The sequence below is a fragment of the Trichosurus vulpecula genome, chromosome 7 (assembly GCF_011100635.1).
Source record: "Trichosurus vulpecula isolate mTriVul1 chromosome 7, mTriVul1.pri, whole genome shotgun sequence".
Taxonomy (NCBI): Eukaryota; Metazoa; Chordata; class Mammalia; order Diprotodontia; family Phalangeridae; genus Trichosurus; species Trichosurus vulpecula.
The window spans coordinates 26,001,106-26,022,580 of record NC_050579.1 but is presented as its reverse complement, the minus strand read 5'-3'; the positions used below and the strand labels follow the sequence as shown (position 1 = coordinate 26,022,580).

Sequence of the window (21,475 nt, the reverse complement as noted above, 5' to 3'; positions counted from 1 at the left end):
ATACTCTCAGAATTCCCAGCTTTTGGCCAGTGCAGTAACTGAATACAGCCAGTAGTGTCATTGGGTTGGGTTACTAAGGCCATCTTTAGGGATGGCTAGAAAGCTATCTACTCAAACAGGTCCCTTTGAACCTCAGAGTGACAACAACCCTACAGAATGAGGCTTGCCTGAAAATTACTTGGGCTCCCAAAGGTTCTGTTCAAAGACAGTACAACTAGTATTAATGTGTCTCTAAGATAGCCTTAACCATTTAAGAGAGTAAATTGTTTCTGAGCACCCTCCAGCTTTTTAGAAGCACCCTTTCACAAACAATTGATATGCTAATTATAATGAGTCTGATTTATCCACTGAAAGAGGTTTCCTAAGGACCTCCACTAAAGCAGAGTGGGAATGAAAAGGAAGTGTTCTGTAGATAGACAGAATCATATATATATATGAATACAGGTCAGGATAATTCATACTGCATTTTCTGGTACATTTGAGAACCCACTGGGACTCCCAGCTGGAAGAGATATTCCAGGCCATTGAGTCCAAGCACCTTATTTTCCAGATGAGAAAACAGAAGGTCAGAGAGGTTAAGTCACTTATCCAGGGTCACACATATAGGAATGAATGATACTTGACTACATTTCCAGAGCAGATTAGAAGACCACGTTACTCTACTCAACTCTGGACAGTCAATTTTTGTTATCTTTTCTCCTGTGGTATTCAGGCCTACCCTCAGTGACAGGAAGGAATAGTGTTTATCTCTTCACTGTATAGATAAAAGGGGAGAGGGGGTTTCTCTTGGTCCACATTAGACTGGCCTAGTGAATAGAGGAGAGCTTTCTGGCTTTGAAAAAAAGAAATTGAAATATGGAATGGATAACTACATCAACAAGTGAGATTCTTATCAATGGAAGTATTCGGGCATAACATGAATGATCATTAATAATGACAGCTGACCTTTATATTATATTTAGATCTGGAATGGGCCTTACAGGTCACTTAGTGCAACTGTCTCATTTTATAGTGGAGGAAAGAGAAGGCCACAAACAGGAAAAGAAAGTGCTACAATCAAGATTTAAACCTGGGCTCTCTATATTCATGCATCCACCATTCTGTCCACTAGAGGTTCCAATATTTTCACCACTCACAAATAAAAACTGTATTCTAGAGTGTGAGCTCCTTGAGCAACAGACCTGCTCTTTATTCCCTTTTTTCTTCCCCTATCCCACCCTGTTTCATTCTGTGCCTCCTTATCTTCTAGAAGCATGCCTAATGTTCTTTATTTTTTTTAATCTGATCTGTGATCTCACTGCCAGTAGAGATTGAATCTTTATAGTTGGACCTACAACACCTAACATGGTGCCTGGGATATAGAAGATACTTCAAAGAAAAAAAAAAGATTCTTGTTGATCAACTGTGGATGACTTAGCTTTTCTCAGCAATACAATGATCCAAGACAATTCCAAAGGACTCATGAGAAAAATGCCATCCACCTCCACAGAAAGAACAGATGGAGTCTGAATGCATTTGAAGCGTACTTTTTTCATATTCTTTATTTTTCTTGGGTTTTTTTTTTGGCCAATATGGAAATATGTTTTTCTTGACTGCATATGTACAACCTATATCAAATTGTGTCCCTTCTCAAGGAGGAGATGGGAGGGAAGGAGGGATAGAATTTGGAACTCAAAATTCTTTTAAAAGAATGTTAAAAATTGTTTTACATGTAATGAGGAATTTTTTTAAGTGAGGAGGAAAAAAAAGTTGGTAAGTGGAAAAAAAAAACCACCCTCCACCAATGTACATAGGACTTGTTCTGCAACTTCAGGTCTTAGAGAGTTTCCTGAGGACCTGAGAGTTTAAGTGGCTCTCCCCTAAGTCAAGCACAGACCAGACAGAACTTGAACAAGGGTCTTTTGGACCTTTGACACAGGTCTTCTGAGATGTCAACTCTCTAGTCTCTAGTCCATTCTGCCTGTCACTTGGCACATGACAGATCTTTAATAAATGCCTGAATGAATTAATGAATTATTGAATAAATAATGATGGCAGAGGAGCAGATCTACTTGATTGGGAATTATGATGAAGTCAATTTTTTTCTTAATTCAAGAAAACCTCTGATAGAAAGCCAGCCATTAGAACAGCTGTGCAGTTCCAATCCGACTTGACCCTGTCTCTTCTCCGATGCTTATTCCTACTGACAAGAGGCCCAGGTCCTTTTCCAAAAGATTAAGAATATGTTCTGTACATAGAATAGTGTCAAGCATTCAATTTTCCAGATCTAAAACTGAGTCTCTCTCTGAGAGGAAGGCTTTATACATGGCAACTTAACTGCTTGCAATCAAACTAATTGGAAACACAATGACCTGAAATGAGTTTAAATGCACTATAATATATGTTTAGCAATCAGTGAGGCAATCCTTTATTATTCAGACTCATGGTCCCAATTTGTGTCACATGATAGACGATAAGGGGTGGGGGGAGGGAGGAGGAGAAAAAAGGAAGAGAGATAAAGAAAAAAAATAGAAAAATAATTTATATGCTTCCAAAGAGCTGATGAGCCAAGATGAATGTACTCTAGACTGATGAAAAATAACAGTCTGTAAAAGGAGTGCAAAGTAAATCTATTATATGTACTCTGTAATGAAACAGGTTTGATGGACAGAATTTTGTTATCGAGGATAGCACAACATATCTTCTAAGTGAAGAAGCCTTATAACATTTAGAAGAGGACATTGCCAAAAAATTAAAGGTGTTTTATTTTTAACTTTATTTTTAAAAATATATATTCATTTTAAGGTATTAAACGATGATAGAAAACAACTGCTACAATGCCTGAAAAGTTCAGCCTCAGTGACACTAGCAAGAAACCAGAGGAACGCCAGTCTTCCAAGGCCATACATGGACACGGAGGCCAGAAAATGAGCTTTAAGTCAAGGAATAGTAATATATATCAAATGAACGGATGAATGAAGTATTTAACTGCTTACTGTATACCAAGTGTTGTGGTAAGTGCTGAAGATATAAATAAAAAAAAATGAAATGAAACAGTCCCTACTCTTAAGGTTTCACTGCAATGGGGGAGGGGGGAGAGATGTACATAAGGAAGATTTAGCTACAGGGTGACGCAAAGACCAATGGTCTTAATGGTGTTGTAAAGGTAGTGGGTGGCCTGCTCTAGAATCTAGACTCTAGATCAACAGCAGAATTACAGGTATGAAAATAGGGTTTAAGCCAATGACTAAGAAGCGAGTGAGATTCATATATAAGAAGCTGAAAGATAAAGAAAAGGACGTAGAAATCTGAGTACCCAGGTGTGTAACAAAATGGAGATTACAGAAAATAACAAGATGCCAGGGCTAGAGTTGGAGAGATCATGTAGTTCAATATTCTCATTTTACATAACAAGAAATCAGACCCTATCAAGGAAGAAATGACTTCTCCAAGGTCACTCAGCCAGGGAGGGCCAGTGCTAGAAGACTATGGCTACTATTTTTAGAACTTCATGATGCAGTACCATCAGTATATTTACCATTATACCATGGGGATATCTATGATTATTATCATGGGTATTTTCATACAATCATCCTGACTTGTTAGATTCTAATAATTTTCCTAAACTTCAATAATTGTGCTGATCTAGATGCATTTTTAAACATTACCTTTATTTAGAATATTTCAAAAGCCAAATAAAATGATCTTTGGGACCCAAACATTTTCCTCAACTTGTAGTTGAACGCCACACATTTTTGAAGACCATTTTAATATTTTCGTTGTCTCTACTGGACTCTGAGGTCCCTTCCTTAAATACATGATCCTCATCCCTACTGCATACTTACTAACGATATAACCTGCAGTCAAATATATTTTATGTATATGTATATGTAAATGTATTGATTTCTTTAACTGACAAAGATTCCCAAGCTATTCCATCCAAGAGGAAAACGAAGAGGGAACTTACGAAATGTCATTTTTAGTCTCACTGACTGTCTTGAAGCATAGAGAAAAGAGAAGAAATCTAAGTCACCCCCTATTCTAATCCTTTGCCTTTAGGTCCAAGGTAGGTCCAAGTTTCATGGAATAATCATAAACGTTTTGCCCATGGTGATTAGGCAAGTGACCCCAATGTATCACAATATACACAAAAAAAACCCTAAAATAGACTAGTATCTCATATCACATCTACATCAAAACAAACCTGCTAGCCTGGTGTAGTGCATTACTCTCAGGATACTCCAGTACAAATCAATGGCTCTGATACTCCCTGGCTGTGTGGGCAAAACAGCTTCCAGCGTCTTCATGTGTAAAAAGGGAACAATAATGTTGTCTTTTTCCCAATATGGTTGTGAAGAAAGCATTCAGGTAATACTTAAGGTGTGACAAAAAGAGGAATTATTCCTCCCTTAGGGAAAGTATTGCTCTGTTTAACAAATATTTAATTCACAGTAAGTTTCCTGTCTTATAATGATATAGGCAAGTTTCTGGAAATTGGTTTTGACAGAAAAGGTTTCGTTTGTTTCTAAAACAAACAGAAAAAAACATAAGAAACAAAAAACTCACATGACCTTGGACAATGACTTAATATATCTGGGCTTCAGCTATCTCATGGAAAATGAATGGGCAGATGATCAGTTAGGATCCTTTTAGTTCTGTGTCTGTATGCCCGACGATTGGGGAAGGCTATCTAGGGCATATGAAGGTAATGAAACAATCCATAATGCAAGGCAGAATGAATGACAGGGGGAAAAAGATAAGAAATAAGAATTGTATGAAGTGAGACAAAGGGAAGAAAGAAGAGCCAAAAGAAGGAGAACTACAATTCCCTTTTTTAAACTCTACCTACACTTTTCTTGGCATAGGGAATTTTTAGGTGAGGAAACTACCTCTAAAAATATAGATTGGCACATACTCTGCTACTTATAATCTCAGAGACTTACCCAGGGGCTCTAAGGGGTTAATGGACTTTCCCAAACAGCCACTACATGTCAGGAGAGGGACTCAAACTCAGTGTTTCAACAGTGATCAAGATAATATAAATGAAAACATTAAAATCATCCTAACAATAGTGAAGAGTAATGGTCTATGTTAGTGACATTCTAGCGGAGTAAAAAAGATGGATACTTTCTCTTGTTAACAGTCAATAAAACATTTTTTATAATGCACTTAACAGGGAGCTTTGATGTTTATTGGAAAGGGTCTATGTTAAACATGTCTATGTACACACACACACACACACACACACACTCCCCTCCGAATGAGCTTCTTGTGTTGAGAGACATCCAAGGAGTAGCTGATAGAAATCTAGTCTCGGTAGTTAGGAAAATCTGGGTTCAAGGTCCTGACTGGGCTACTTCTTGGCTATGTGACCCTGGCCAAGTCACTAAAGAATTAAGGAGTCAGATAAATTCTCTGCGACTAACCAGATTGGCATCGGTACAGGCTGAAGGACTTCATCAAGGGTAAAATTACAGGTACGAAGGCAAAACATGCAACCTCCCTCCACTGGAGTTCATGGACTTGGGGCTAAGCTCTGGGTGGGATAGTCTGAAAGTTCCCATTTACCACTAGATGGCAGAAACATATGACAGTAAGTCATTGGACAAATGTGTAATGGCACCAGCGTGGGAAAAATACTCTTAAGTTAGGCAATATTGGATGGATGGAGGGGTGAGATTCTGGGTGGCACAAAAGATTCACACACACCCACACCCACATCAGAAAATAAGTGTGGAAAAGAATCTCTCTCTTTGTTTAGGACAGATCTCAAATTTCCTTACTGATTCCCCCCAAATGCTAGACCCTTTCCTCTAAACAAGTTTGCACGGAACTACTTTGTATTTACTTGTGTTTATCCACTTCATATTATTCAGTATACACTCACTGCTCCTCCACTCACTTGTCCGCCTCTCACCCCCAACTGCCAAATTAGAACATAGGCTCCCTGACAACAGGTCTTGTTTCATGCTTTGAATGTATATGCTTCAATGCCTGGCAGCACATAGTAGGTGCTTAATAAATGCTTGCAGATGAATGCAAAGATATTCCAAGAGTCCCCACTCTGACACTTCCTAGCTTTGTGAACCTGCGTGAGTTATTTAACTACATGATCCTCATTTTGCTTATCTGCAAAATGGAGCCAACACCAGAAGTTCACTGACAGGGAAGCTGGGACTCTCAAGGAAAAGAATGTGAACAGGCAGAAAGCCACTGAAGTACCTTTCATTTCTACATTTATGGCCGATGGCACCAGGATCTCAAGGATTAGGTCTATGTTTGCTCTTAGCAGTAGTAACACTGTTATGAACATGGCCTTCTCGACCTTGATGAAAACACTCCATGGGATAGAGGAGAAAAAATAAAAAAAAGTAAGGCTTGACAGTCTTGGAGGAAAAACCGAGGATATTCTGGACTCCAAATGAGTTCTTAGGGCCATGTGTCTTGCTAATTCAAGAGCGTTGCACAGTCATATGCTGGTCAACAAATAGTCCTCGAAATTGGTTCAGCAGAGCCATAATGAATGCGCAAAGTGTGAGTCCTTCCTGCGTCAGGGCCGTTAGCAGTTATAAGGCTTGCTGGATTTTCAACGGCTCCTGGAAACCAAAGACCCCTACCTCACGCACCCCATTTAGACAGGAAACCCTGCAATTATCTGGCTCCACCACTCCATTCCCAATCTGCTCTTCCATTAAAGTTTATAAGCCCTAATAGACAGTCATCACCCTTGGCAAGGCTCCTACTTGAAAACGGCCGCCATCTCTGCCTCAGGATTTATGAGCAGCGAGTGTCTCTGTTGGGGGGGGGAGGTTCATTTCTGCAGACTGGACAGGAGGAGGATGGAGAGCAGAGCTGAGGTGGATGGAATGCATCCGTCCCCTCTCACAGGATAGTTAGTGGAGCTAATTACTGAGGGAAAATTGGAGATCATTCATTAGGCTGCTCAGCAAATTACGGTTTGTTAACAATGATTTATAGTGCCAAACACTGGGTAACTAGGCTAGGCTTTTTCCAGTGCAGGCGAACAGGACATGACAGTTTATTAGCTGTGCCGATCTAAACAACTTGTCGCCAGGGTGCTTTTGTTAAAGAGGCATTGTATTTCAAATGAGTAAACATTTTTACATGAAGCAAACGGCATCTTCACCATGTTTTGGCTTTGGAAGCCAGCGACTTGAGATGAGTCAAAGATCTCTCTTCCAGCTGACTCAGGGAGAACATGACATTAAACTTTCCCTCTGTACAAATCCCAGCTGGATCATCAGTGCATTGGGAGGCATCTCACTTACCGTCCAGGCAGAGAATCGGATCACTGCTTAGGCCTAGCCAGTGTAATCTCCTAGACAGCTGGGTGGGATTTGCCTAAGTTCAAATGCCGTCTCAAACATTTAGTACTAAACCTTCACTGGCCTTTATTACCTCATCTCTAAAATGGGAACTGGAGCTAACTCCCAGAGTTGTTGGATTCAGGCCTATTATCTTACGGCAAGTGTTCCGCAAAGCACTATATAGATTATTACTAATTAAAATGTTCATAAATTTAGAGCTAGAAGGGGGTTATTGAGTCCAACCTACTCACTTTAAAGAGAAGAAAACTAAGAAAGTGATTTATGCGAGGTGAGAGAATCCTAATTCTAGAAGAGGTCTTCGATTTTACCTTCTTGATTACAGGTGAAGAAACCGAGTCCTGGGAAGGAGAAGTACCCGGGCAAAGGTGATACGATGCAGTACGGATCAGAGGTGGGATCTGAAATCAGGTTCTCTGACAGCAGAGCCACTGTACAGGGCAGAAGGTGTCAGAGTGACTGAAACAAGATTTAGAAGTAGGTCCTCTGACCTTGAAGGCAGAGCTCTTCAGAGTCAGTACCAGCATTCCCAATCTTCAACCGGTCTGGAACAAAGTGCTTCAGACCTGGGTTTATAGTCCCAGCCCCAGCCCAGAAATCAGTCAATGAACTGATTTCTCATCTATAAAAGAGGCATCTTCCTTATAGGGAATTATCAGGCCAAAAAGAACACAGGACTTGGACACTTAAGATGGCTGAATGATCTGTGAATCCACCCCCTTCACTATTCTAAAAAGGAAATTGAGGCCCAGTGAGGGCAACAGATTTGTCCAAATTCACACAAATAGTTGTAGAATTGGGCCTTGGATTCAGAGCTCCTGATTCTGAATTTGATGCTGTTACCACTGCCATTTCAAACTGTTCAGACAATGTTCACACAAGGAAAGGATGTTCATCGAAATGAGATGGGCTACAATGTGCTATTGGTGTCCTTACTTTACATGCTCTGTGGCAGGCCTCTAGCACAGGCCTTGGGCCACCAAGCATGCAGCCAGGGCCAAAGAGATAGAGTAGAATGTAGCTATTCACAGCAGCCAAGGTACAGTGGCTCCATAGCTGGCTTTAACTATGTTTAAACACATACACACACACACACACACACACACACACACACACATACACACACACACAAAGTCATAATTTTAATTAGCTTTAAAGAACAAACCAGAATGAGGGTCAGCAAGACCAAGGCCCTACCTCTAGCTAGGTTTCATTCTTTATAGTGGCCTTAAGTCTGGCCCTAAGTAAGCCTGGTCTGATCTTAGAGATGAAGACTAGCTTTGTCATCCTGGCCAAGTCGCTTCAGCCCTGAGTGCACTGGGAAACAGATCTCTAAGATAATAAGTTGCAGAGAGGGTTCTGATATGTATGGATAGACAGAATTTCCTCACCAGGGAATTCACCATACTAGCGAAAACAAAGTCACTATGCCTAGCCTCTCTGAATTGGTAACCATCTAAATATAAACCCCAGAGCTGACTTCCTAGTTCCCTACTTACTCTTTTGTTTGCTGTTTGGGGTGTGTGTGTGTGTCTGTCTGTCTGTCTGTCTATCTGTGTGTGTGTGTGTGTGTGTGTCTGTCTGTCTGTCTGTCTGTGTGTTGTGTGTGTCGTGTGTGTATGAATGTCCTATTTCCATTTGCCTGAATTCTTTCTTATTGCACAGTAACACAAAGATACCCCACCAAGGCACTGCTTCCTCCCTTATGATGAATAGTTTCTCCCTTAAACCACCATGGGACTTATTTCCTCCATAAAGCAAACTAAATGTGTAAACAGAGAGATCCTATCAGAATCACAAAATGATCAAAGATAAAAGGGAGCTTAGAGATCCTGTGGGTCAACCCTGGAATTTTTGTGGAGGAAAAACAAAACAAAACAAAACAAACCTCAAAGAAAGAAGCTGACTTGCCCATGGTCCCCAAGCCAAATGGCGAGAGGCCCTGGGCAAGCGCAAAAGGAACCAATCTATGTCTTCTGTCAAATTCAGCCCTAGATTAATCCAATCAGTTCCTCCTTTTCCAAGAAGTTTTAGTAGTTCTCTCTTTCTCCAAGTTAGGAGTCTAAGAGGCAGAGGAGAAAAGAGCAAATTCCAGGCCTGGGGAAAGGAAAAGGCCCAGAGACAGGAGATGGATGAGTATATCTAAGGATCAACAGTGAGGCTGGGAGAGTCGGACCGAAGAGCTCGGCGGAGGGGAGACAGATTAATAAGGACCAGGTTGGTAAAAAAGCTTTCAATGCCAAAAAGAAGACTTTATATTTCATCCCAGAGGTAATAGGGTGCCACTGGAGTTTGCTGAGCAGCAGGGGTGACATGGCCAGATGTATGCTTTGAGAAAATCATTTAGGCAGCTGTGTGGAAGACAAAGTGGCATAACGAAAGTCTTATGTACAAGCTGCCGTGGCCACCATTTGTATTTGCAGGATCTAGACATAGTTTTTTCAATTAAATTAAATTTGCCATTTGTGTGGCTTATTTGTTTTATTTTATTGTTTTCCTCTTAATGCCGCTTTTTAAAATGATGGTTGAAGAAGAGTCTTTTAACTTCTGAGTTATTGCTACACTCAGTGAAGTCTTCATGAAGAGGTCCAGATTCCTCACAGGTAAATGGCACAAACTGAGGCTCCCTCTGATGGGATATCTGACTGTTAGTGTCCTGATGCAGGCTGCAGTCTGGAAAGGGGCTTTAAAAATCAATACTATTGTGCTATAAGAAATGAAGAGCAGACGAACTTCATTATAACCTGGAAAGACTCACCTGAGTGAGGGGAGAAGAACCAGGAGAATGTTATACACGATTACAGACACACGGTCTCTGTGAGGACTAACTTTGATAGACTTGGCTCCTCTCATCAAAGACAGTTCCAAAAGACTCATGATGGAAAAAGCTATGCACATCCAGAGAAAGAATTATGGAGTCTGAATGCAGATGGAGGCAAACTTTTTGCTCTCTTTTTTTCCTTCTTTTTTGGTTTCATTTCTCCTTTCTCGTGATTCATTCCATTGGTTATAATTCTTCTTTACAACTGGATTGTTGAGTAAATAAGTTTAATGTGAAAGAATATGGAGAACCTACATTGGATTACATGCCATCTTGAGGGGGGGGCGAGGGGGGAGAAGAGGGAGGGAGAGAAAATTTAGAACCCAAAAACTCGTGGAACTGACTGCTGTAAACTAAAAATAAAAAATAAATTATTTTTAAAAAAGTAGATTCACAGGGCTAGAACTAAAAGGGAGCTCAGGAGCCATTAAATCCAACAGGCTCATTTTACAGAGAAGGAAATGGAGAACCTTGGAGGGGAAGCATCTTGCCTGAGGTCAGAGGTAATGAGTCAACAGAATTCAAACCCATGTCTGGTAACTCCAGACTAGTATATTATCCACTGGACTAGACTGCCTACACCATGGATAGGAGCATGATGGTTCTGAAAGGAGGGCAAGGACACACACATTCATGTATATGTTGTTGTTTGGTCATTTCAGTACTGTCCCACTCTTCATGACCCTATTGGGGGTTTTCTTGGGCAAAGTTACTGAAGTGGTTTGCCATTTCCTTCTCCAGCTCATTTTATAAATGTGGAAACTGAGGCAAACAGGGTGAAGTGACTCGCACAGGGTCACACAGCTACTAGGTATCAGAGGCTATATTTGAACCTGGGTCTTCCTAGCTCCAGGCCTGGCAATTCATCCACTGTCTTCACCTACCTGCTCTATATACACATACATAGAGAAAGAGGTTGATATCTATATAGATGTAGAGAAAGACAGAGGAGAGATAGAGGCAGGGTGGGGGGAATGTAGCCAAAAGGGTCCTGGATTTGGATTCTGAAGACATGGGTCCAAATCTCAGCTCTCCTAATTAAGATGTCTCCCTCCTCATTTATAGAAAGGGGACAACTAATAAAAGCCTATAAAGCGACTGCTTAGGCTCCAAGAGGGTCTAAGCAACAGATGGTAGATTTGAACCCACTTCTTCTTAATGTAAAATCAAGAACTCTTAGACTTACTTCACTATATCTAGATGCCTATGCTGGTTTCAAAACCACTGTGCTCGCTCCCTTTGCCATGAATCTTTTTTTTCTTTTTTCTTTTTTTCTTTTTAGTTTACAACACTCGGTTCTACATAATTTTGAGTTCCAGATTTTCTTCCCTCCCTTCCCCCCTCCCTCCCCAAGACGGCATGGAATCCCATATAACTTCCACGTATAACTTCACACTGAATTAATTTACACACTAGTCAAGTTATGGAGAAGAATTATGACCAATGAAGTAAATCATGAGAAAGAAGAAACAGGACCAAAAAAAAAAAAAAAGCCAAGATGGCCGCATGAAAACAGCATCATACCGGAACTCTCTCACAAGGTCTGTCAGATTCTTATAAAAAAGTGAATTTGAGCAGATTTCAGAGAGTTAGAAACCGTGAGCAGTCTGAGTGGGGCAAATTTCCAAGCCAGGAGAGTCTGAAAGGCCGAAGGAACAAATCTGTAGGCTTGAAGAGTGTTCGGGGTGCGGAGCTGCTCCAGACAGCACCAAAGCAGAAGCGGCCAGCTGGGAAACCCACATGGGAGACAGGCTGGGAGAAAGCTGGGCACCCAAAACCAGCGGAGATCCCCAGGCCTCCCAACACAGGACGGCAGTCTGTTGAAGCGACGAGAGGCAGCGCACTGCCACTGGCCATGAAACATCAACTGTTGAGGCTTGCAGCCCAAGGGTATGAATGTGGCTTCTTGAACTTCCGGGAGACATAATGGCCAGCTAAATAGCTCTAATCCCTCCCCCCCTCACCCAGAGAATTCCTCGGAAAAAAAGAACGCTGGAACAGAGGAGATAGATGTGGGGCTTCAGCGGCCAAAGAGTAGAAGTTCCTGAGTCCCAGAGGGGCAGAGCCAGCAGGAGTCAACACCAGGGGCCCAGACATACTCTTGCTCCCCCAGGGGAAGTGCCAGATGCCAGTTCAAACAACGAAGAGCTGAGACCACTGCTGAAGAGCAGCAGGGCTGGAGAGCAACCCTAGGGAAAGAGACATCAGGGAGCCAGACCCCTCCCCCACACCTCAGGAAACTGAAGGCTATAATTCACAAAACCAACAATGAGACTCACAATCTCCAGAATAAGAAAGCTGGGACAGAGAGCCCTGAGCCCCAAAAGCAGAAATTTATTGTAAAGCCAGGAAAAGGCTAACCAACATGAAGAACACACACAAAAAAAACCGAGGACCATTGATTCTTTTTATGGAGACAGGCATGATCAAAATACCAATTTGGAAGAGGATAGCAATGACACTATACCCACATCTGATACATCAAAAGGTAATGTGAACTGGTCTCCAGCCCAAAAAGCATTACTGGAAGAGCTAAAGGAGGATTTTAAAAACCAAATTAGGGAGGTAAAAGAAAAAATGGAAAAAAAATCCACTGATGAAATCAAGTCCCTAAAGAATAAGATTGGTAAAATGGCTATGGAGATTCAGAATCTAAATAGAGAAAATGACACCATGAGAGGTAAAATCAACCAATTGGAAAAGGAGACTCAAAAGCAAAATGAAGACACTAACTCATTAAAAATTAGAGTTGACCAAGTGAAAGCTAACGAATCTATGAGGCATCAAGAAGTAGTAAAACAAAATGTAAATAATGAAAAAATAGAAAAAAAAAATGTGAAATATCTGATTGGGAAAACAACTGACCTGGAAAGCAGATCCAGGAGAGACAATTTTAGAGTTATTGTTCTACTGGAAATCCACGATGAAAAAAAAGAGCCTTGACAGTATCCTCGAAGAAATTATCAAAGACCACTGCCCAGAGGTCCTAGAACCAGAGGGCAAAATAGTCATTGAAAGAATTCACCGATCACCCCCTGAAAGAGATCCCAAACTGATAACTCCAAGAAACATTATAGCCAAATTTCAGAATTACAAAGTCAAGGAGAAAATACTGCAAGCAGCCAAAAAGAAACAATTCAAATATCGTGGAATTACAGTCAGGATCACGCAGGATCTCTTGGCTTCCACATTAAAAGCCTTTGCCATGAATCTTGACTCTATGGGCGGAATAATCGTGAACGATAATAATATTAACAGCTCATTTCTAACAAACGACAACTTTTTTAGAGTTAGAGGAAATTATTGAAACATAGCTATTTGGTCTCTTGGTGTTCTCTCAGGTGTGAATGTATGACTTTCCATATAAATGACTAGCTGATACTGGTGGTGGTGGTTGTGGCGCGTGCGCGCGCGTGTGTGTGTGTGTGCATGCGTGTCTGTGTGTGTGTGTGTGTGTGTCCGTGTGTGTGTATTTGTGTGTGTGCAGAAATCTCCTTCTCAGGCAATCAGTAGCTTTAACTGACAAAGGGTTAGAGCATCCCAGGTGTCCCAAAAGTCTTAGAGCAGTTTTAACCTTAAATAGCTTAGCACTAAGATTATGGGGACACGCTGCACCTTCCCATCAAAATGATGTCAGAAATGGCGGTTAGGTTCCCAGCCTAGCCCAAAATAGACAGTTCAACTGATAATACAGCTGAACGTTTACAGTAAAATTCATGGCCTTGCTGGGCTTCTCAACGAAAATGCAAGGTTGCAAGCAAAAGACATTTTTAGTGACTTAGGCTGGGAGGTCAACAATAATTTATGCCATTCATATCATATCTAGAGGGGTACACATTCTGACAAGGTACTATAAACATCCTGAGCACACAACCAGGGGCAAATTTGAGGACCTCTAGGAAGGAAGGAAAGGAGGAAACGATAGAAAAGAGATGAAGGGAAAAAGAAAAGGAAGGAAGGAAGGAAGGAAGGAAGGAAGGAAGGAAGGAAGGGAGGGAGGGAGGGAGTGAAGGAAAGATGCTAAGACTACTGTTTTATCCAGAGCTGGGTCTAGATAAGAAATCTCTCTCTGATATATCAAATGATATGTAAATGAACCTAGAAGTCATAGAGAGATAGAAAACACACTTACTCGCAAGACAACTCACCCTACTTTGGGAAAACTCTTACTATTTCAAAGTATTTCCTTATAACTAAGCCTAAGTTTGTCTTTTGGAAACTTCTATCTATTAAATATTCAACAAGGTAGAACATGTGGAAAACTGAATTTAGAGAAGCAAAGTCTTAGGACAAGGCACTGAAATATTTTTGATTGTGTCCATATGTCCCAACGGACACCCTGAGAACTACATGCCAATAAAATGCAAAGAAAAACAAAGAGATAGGATTATATATTTAGAATTTATAAAACCAGCCAAGATGGTGGAGTAAAGCAGGAACTCACCTGAATTATCCCAAATTCACCTCCAAATAACTATAAAATAATGCTTCAAAATGAATTCTGGAGTGACAGAAACAACAAAATTACAGGGTAAAAAAATTTTTCAACACAGATAAGTTAGATGGTCAGCAGGAAAGGTCTGTCTCCCTCAGGTAAAAGGGAAGCACAGTACAGTGCAGGAAGTGTGTTGGCAAGTCAGCAGAAGGCCATGTCCCATCCAGTCAGTAGTAAGGCTCCACACATGCCCTGGTGCAAGAAGTTTGGGACAAACAATGCACCTGCCACCTTAGAAGCAGAGCCCAAGTTTAACATAAAATTAAAAGTTACAAAATAAGACGTTAAAAGAGGGGAAAAAAAAGAACCTGACCATATAAAGTTATTATGAGGGCAGGGAAGATCAAAACACAAACTTAGAAGAGGACAACAATGTCAAAACAGCTACAAGCTAAACTTCAAAGAAAAATGTGAATTGGTCTCAGGCCCCAAAAAAGAACTCCCAGAAGAACTCAAAAATAATTTTAAAAATTAAATAAGAAAGGTAGAAGAAAATTTTGGAAAAGAAATGAGAGTGGTGCTAGAGAATCTTGAAAAAAGAGACAACAGCTTGGCAAAGGTAGCAAAGAAAACAGAAAAAGATATACGAGAATTCATGAAGAAAATGACTCCTTAAAAAGTAGAAATGTTCAGATGGAAAAGGAGGAACAAAGCTCACTGAAGAGAATAATTCCTTAAAAATAAGAATGGAGCAAGTGGAAGCTAATGATTCCACGAGACATGAAGAAATAATAAAACAAAACAAAAGAATGAAAAAATAGAAGACAATGTGAAATATCTCATTGGAAAAACAACTGACCTATAAAATAGATCCAGGAGAGATAATTTAAAAATTATTGGACTACTTGAAAGCCATTTTCAAAAAAAAGAGTCTGGACATCATAGCTCAAGAAATTATCAAGGAAAACTGCGCTGATATTCTAGAACCAGAGGGTAGAATAGAAATTGAAAGAATCCACCAGTCACCACCTGAAAGAGATCCCAAAATGAAAACTCCCAGGAATATTGTAACCAGGTTCCAGAGCTCTCAGGTCAAGGAGAAAATACTATCAGCCGCCAGAAAGAAACAATTCAAATATTGTGGAGCCATTCAGGATTACACAGGATTTAGCAGCTTGTAAATTATAGGACTGGAGAGCTTGAGATATGATTATCCAAAAAGTAAAGGAACTAGGATCAATCAAGAATAACAATCAAGAATAATCTTCCCAGGAAAACTGAGTTTAATCCTTCAGGGGAAAAATAGACATTCAATGAAATAGAAGACTTCAAGCATTTTGGATAAAAAGAACAAAGTTGAACAGATAATTTGATTTGCAAATACAAAACTCAAGAGAAGCATAAAAAAGTAAACAGGATAGAAAACATAAAGAATTCAGTAAGGTCAAACTGTTAACTTTCCTACATGGGAGGATGATATTTGTAACTCTTAAGAATCTTACCATTACTAGGGCAGTTAGAAGCACCATACATAGAAGGCACAGCTGTGAGCTGACTTTGATGAGATGATATAAAAACAAGGGGTGAGAAAGAAGATTGCACTGGGAGAAGAGGAAAGGGAGGGGTAGAATGGGGTAAATTATCTCACATGAAGAGGCACCAAAAACCTATTACAGAAGACGGAAAGACGTGGGGGCCAACACTTGAACCTTACTCTCACTGGAATGGGCTCAAAGATGGAATAACATACATACTCAGTTGGGTACAGAAATCTATCTTACCCTATAGAGAACAGGGGAGGGTGATAAGAGAAGGGGGGAGGGGAGATAATTTAAGAGACCTTAGAGGTCACCTAGTTAACTCCCTAATTTTACATATAAGGAAACTGAGGACCAGAACGATTAGAAGATCAAGATACCTTAAAGGTGTTCAAATCCAACACGTCAATTTTATCTCCAGAGAGATCAGAGGACTGTTAATATAAATCTAGAAGAGGTCTTAGAGGTCACAGAGTCCAACACATTAATTTCACATATAAGGAAACTAAAGTCTAGGGAGGTAAGAAAATCACAAATTTAGAGGCAGAGAGTCCTTTGAAGGTATCTAGTCCAATTTACTGGTAAAAAATCTGAGACCTGCAGCTGGAAAGGGACCTAAAGTTAAAAAAAAAAGTTGGTATGTGGGTAGAGGGGTAAGAATTGAACTCACACCTTATGACTCAAAATTCAGCATTCTTTCTACAATGCAATTCAGAGTGCTACAGAATCAAAAGCCATTTAGTAGGGCTGAATCACTCTACTGTTTGGGCAGTCCTCAGCCAATATTGTTTCTTCCTCAATTTCCAGTGGCATTTCACTCAAAAGGTGACTGTAACCAAAGGAGCAAAAGTATCTGTCTTTCTATACAATTAGAAATCTTACTATCTACACACTCTAAAACCAGGAGGGTGGTGTGAACATCATTTTGAATGTTCAAAACAAAAAGATACAGTTTAAATACATTTAACACAGTGAAGAAAGTGTCCTTACTGCTTGTAACAGGAAAAAAAGGGAAAATCCTGGTACATGTTCCAAATACTGAGTATACATGCCAACAAAATTAGGATATAGATCCTAACAAGCCTATAATTCCATTTATATTTAGAATATTGGCCTGGGTATGACTATGAGATGAATAAGGATATACCACATGTACATATTATCCCAACGCTTCTCAGACATGAGAAGTACTCTAAGTATTTCCCCCCCAATCCCTTCTTTATTTTGTCTAGTTTAAGAATTCATTCCAATATGCTTATGTAAACAGTGTTTTTAGCTGCTATTCTCATATCTTAATTTCAGCGCCAACCTAGTGCTTTTTCACATAATGGAAAAGTGACGGGCCAAAGCAGAGACCTTAGTGACTCAAAACTAAAGAGAATTATGACCAGAATAATGAAAGGACATATCCACTCCAAACTTCCAATTCATCTCTAATATGAAATTTTAGAGAAAACATCAGGTGAAGAAAGAAAAAGCATCTGTGGTCATGATTTTTAATGCCATTGGGTAGGTGGGTAGGTAGGAAGATAGACGCAATTCTCATAAACTGGATACTATAGTCGACACCTAATCTGGTGTTTCTAAATAACTGTGTAAAAAGGGTCTGGCACAGCTAGAAGCGTGATATTCATCAGAACAAAATAACTTCCAGTCTCCCTACCTGTCAATACTTGGTAGAAAGAGCCCAGGGAATGAGAAAGTTAAATAGGAATTCAAGTGAAAAAAAATGCTTTGGAATCCTTAACATACTGAAGAAGCAAATGTAGAAAAAAGATGGCACCATTAACACTCTAATTAGCAATATGCACCTTAAGGCTAACTCACTGGTTAACAAAGAAAGATTTGTCTCTACCCAACATTCCAAAAACAACAGTATCATATTGAGAACTGGGTTCAAACCTCATCATTGTCCTTGGACTTACCTGATCTTGTGTCTTCTTACTGGAAAGAAGCAAGGCTGGGAACAGAGATATAAAAAACAGAGGGCAAGAGGAAGCTGGGAGCATTGCACCATTTTGGAACACAAAGCCATCGCCATCATCTCATCTGAATTTCCAAATTGGAAGCCATTTGGGATGGATATGTGGAGATGACCTCACGTGCCATTTTCTGACCCAAGGTGAGCCTGAATGAAAACTCTTTGGGGAAACAAGACTTTGCCACAATGTCAATGGGAGGACATTGGTTCTTATGCTTTGATAATGCAATAATTATACCAATTGGAAACACATGCTACTTGGATCATTGCGGGGCATTCTTCTCATCGTCTCAGACTACATGATACATCTGGTGTGTGTTTGCTCCATGTAAGTTAATAAAACTACAGGTTTTTTAAATAAGCAGGGTAATTCTAAAAACAACTTTTTCAACATAAGAAAGGGGAAAAGTCTTCGATATTCATCCAGTGTCATGTAAGTGTAAAAAATGATTTTAGAAGCATAATCAAAATGGTGCTTTCCAAGTACTAATATATTATGAGAGAGGAGAGGCGAGGGAGATGGATAGAGAGAGAACGGGAACAGAGAGAAAATGGGGGCAGACAGAATGAGGAAAGGAGGCAGGGAGAAAGACAGGAGAGAGGGGAGGAGAGGGGGAAGAAGGGAAGGAAGGAAGAAAAGAAGGAAAGAAAGGAGGAGGGAGGGAAAGAAGGAAGGGAGAGAAAGAGAGACAAGGAGGGAGTAGGAGACAGAGAGGGAAGGAGGGATGGGGATGGGGGGGAGAGGGAGAGAAAGAAAGAGGGAGGTGGGGGGAGAAAATGCATACTTGGAAGTAAAGAGAGAAAAAATAAGAGGAAAACATGCTCTGTAAACAACAATAGTACCCAGAGATGATTCCGTTCTTTTAGATTAATCATACTGACATTAAAAATACTAGTACATCAGAAGTAATCAAAGGCTTACATGCTTAAGTATCACACATACACACACACACTCTCTCTCTCTCTCTCTCTCTGATGTTTTAAATGCTGGATAAGGTTTTATAATCTTTTGGATGGAGAAGGGACTATTGACACTCTCCAGATTTTTGTTCCAGTGGGCCAACCCACATCCAGCATGCTGTTAAAGGGTGGCAGATGGAACATCTTCTGTCAGCTCTGCTACTGAATCAGGAAACCCAATGGATGCCTGATGAGTCCGCTTGCAGTAATGAATATTCAGCTCCCACCATCAGGAAGAGAGCTGAAGAAACATAGGAGGTGACTGCATCTAACAGGTGCCCAAACAGCTTTAGCCTTCGCCTCATTGTTGGATTAGTTTTGAGGTTGGAGGGGGAAAAAGGCAAGAGAAATAAAACTGAATCCTGATTTGTTTTTATGTCTCTTTTCTTATTAATAGGTTTAGCAGGCCTCAGCAGGAGAATGATCATTTTCAAGCCTGAGAAAGCTCTGAGCAGACGGCCTGAGAGTCAGGAGGATCCAAGCTCCCTCCCCCTGAAGAACGATCCTACTCCATCAGAGGGTCGCCAAGACGTTCCCTACACTGGCTCATTACCCCTATATCAAGAACTTCCCTGTCTTATTTCGTGCTTCTTAAAGAATGGTTTCACCAGATCTAAGAGGGAGACTAATTTTGCAGTGTAAATAAATGATGGGACATTCTGGGCCCTTAAGGATTATTTCAGCCCCCAGGCTTTTAAGCACACATTTCCTCACTTCCTCATTTCCCACCATCCTTTGCAGAGTGTTCAGTTAGGAAACAGTACTAACTGAATTAAAATAGCTTGCCCTGACTGGCTGAGAGGAGAAGGGGGGTGGGGGGGGGGGGCGGGGCGGAAGGCCATCTTTCTCCAATTGTTATAAAATGCACCAAAGGAGGAGGTGAACCCGTATAGTCAAAAAATATTCAGACGCAGGCTTCTCCCCTCATAATAATTACACCGCTTTACTGTGTCTGCGGATTTCAGACTCAGGGTATATTAAAATGACAATGGTCACTTCCATAGCAAATGAATCTAATAAAACATGAAATCTAGACAATTCAACAAAACAGATTAGTCTTCCAAATCAAACTGACAAAGGATGAATTTTTTTAAGGGGTAGTCTGTCTACAATGAGCAACACCGGGGGGAATCACGGGCGCCCATGCACCTGTACTCCAAATGAAGCTCTTGCCTTCACGGCTCCCCACCATGGGATACGGAGTGTCAGCTACGAGGGAAATACCACACCTACAAGTTGGACCAGACATACGAGCAAGAATCCGTTTTCACCGGTGCTCACAATAACACGTCTATGTTTTTCTTTTAAATCTTAAAAAAAAGAAATGAGAAATAGCAGACCACCATGCAGAGGAGTAGGGCGGGGGCTTTCTTCCACTGTCCCCTCATCCAAAGAGCGGGAGCGTGAGAAGTAAAGAAATAGCAGGGAAAGTCACGTTTGTGAAGGACGAGAAACACTTACAAAGTAGCCGGTCCCCAGGCTGGAAGGAGCTGAACTCTGCAAGACAGCAAAAGACAGAGGGGAGAGTGAGCGAGGGCTGGCTGGAGCGGCCATTGTCTGATACTGTATCGCTCATGCAGAACAATCCATACAGCTCATTATCATATATGACTAACGCCCGCGCCCGCACAGCTTATTGTTACTACCACCGGTGTGTACGATCCCATACACACAACCTACCACTGCTGCTGCTACTACTACTACCACTACTACTACTACTACTACTACTACTACTACTACTACTACTGGTAACATGTTCCAACTCACACAGCTTATTATTATTATCACTGCTCGTACTACTATTATTAATACATTCCTATCCCCACAGCTTATTATTACTATTACTACCCATACCGCCACCGCCACCGCCACCACCACCACCACCACCACCTACTACTACTGTTAACATGTTCCTCTATACAACTTATTATTATGATTACCGCCCATACTATTATTGTTAATACATGCCTATCTACACGGCTTATTATCACCGTTACTTCCCATGCTACCACCACCGCTACTATGATTATTATTGTTAATATGGTCTAATCCACACATCTTATTATTGTTATTGCTACTACCAGCCATCCTGCTACTATTAATACCTTCCAGTCTATACAGCTTATTATTACCATTATTATTATTATCACTACATATACCATTATTATTACTAATACATTCTGATCCACACCGCTCATTATTATTAATACATTTCAATCTACACAGCTCATTATCAATTTTTTTACTTTTCCCACCATATTGTTATTATTATTGGTACATTTCTGTTCACACAGGTAATTATTATTACTAGTACTATTACTAGTATCACTAGCATGGTCATTACTATCGTTAACACGTTCCAGTTGACACAGCTCATTATCATTCATTTTTTTACTTTTGCCCCATATTGTTACT

At 40.5% G+C, this 21,475-nt stretch overlaps 1 protein-coding gene across 2 annotated transcripts in view; it reads right to left on the bottom strand.

Moving 5' to 3' along the window:
* The window catches only part of AUTS2 (activator of transcription and developmental regulator AUTS2), a 1,199,563-nt gene that overhangs the window by 618,655 nt on the left and 559,433 nt on the right, over positions 1-21,475 (bottom strand). For both annotated transcript variants that reach the window (XM_036768802.1, XM_036768803.1), the window contains one exon: positions 20,522-20,557. In XM_036768802.1, the coding sequence (XP_036624697.1) occupies positions 20,522-20,557 (36 nt within the window). The remainder of the gene's footprint in view (positions 1-20,521; positions 20,558-21,475) is intronic.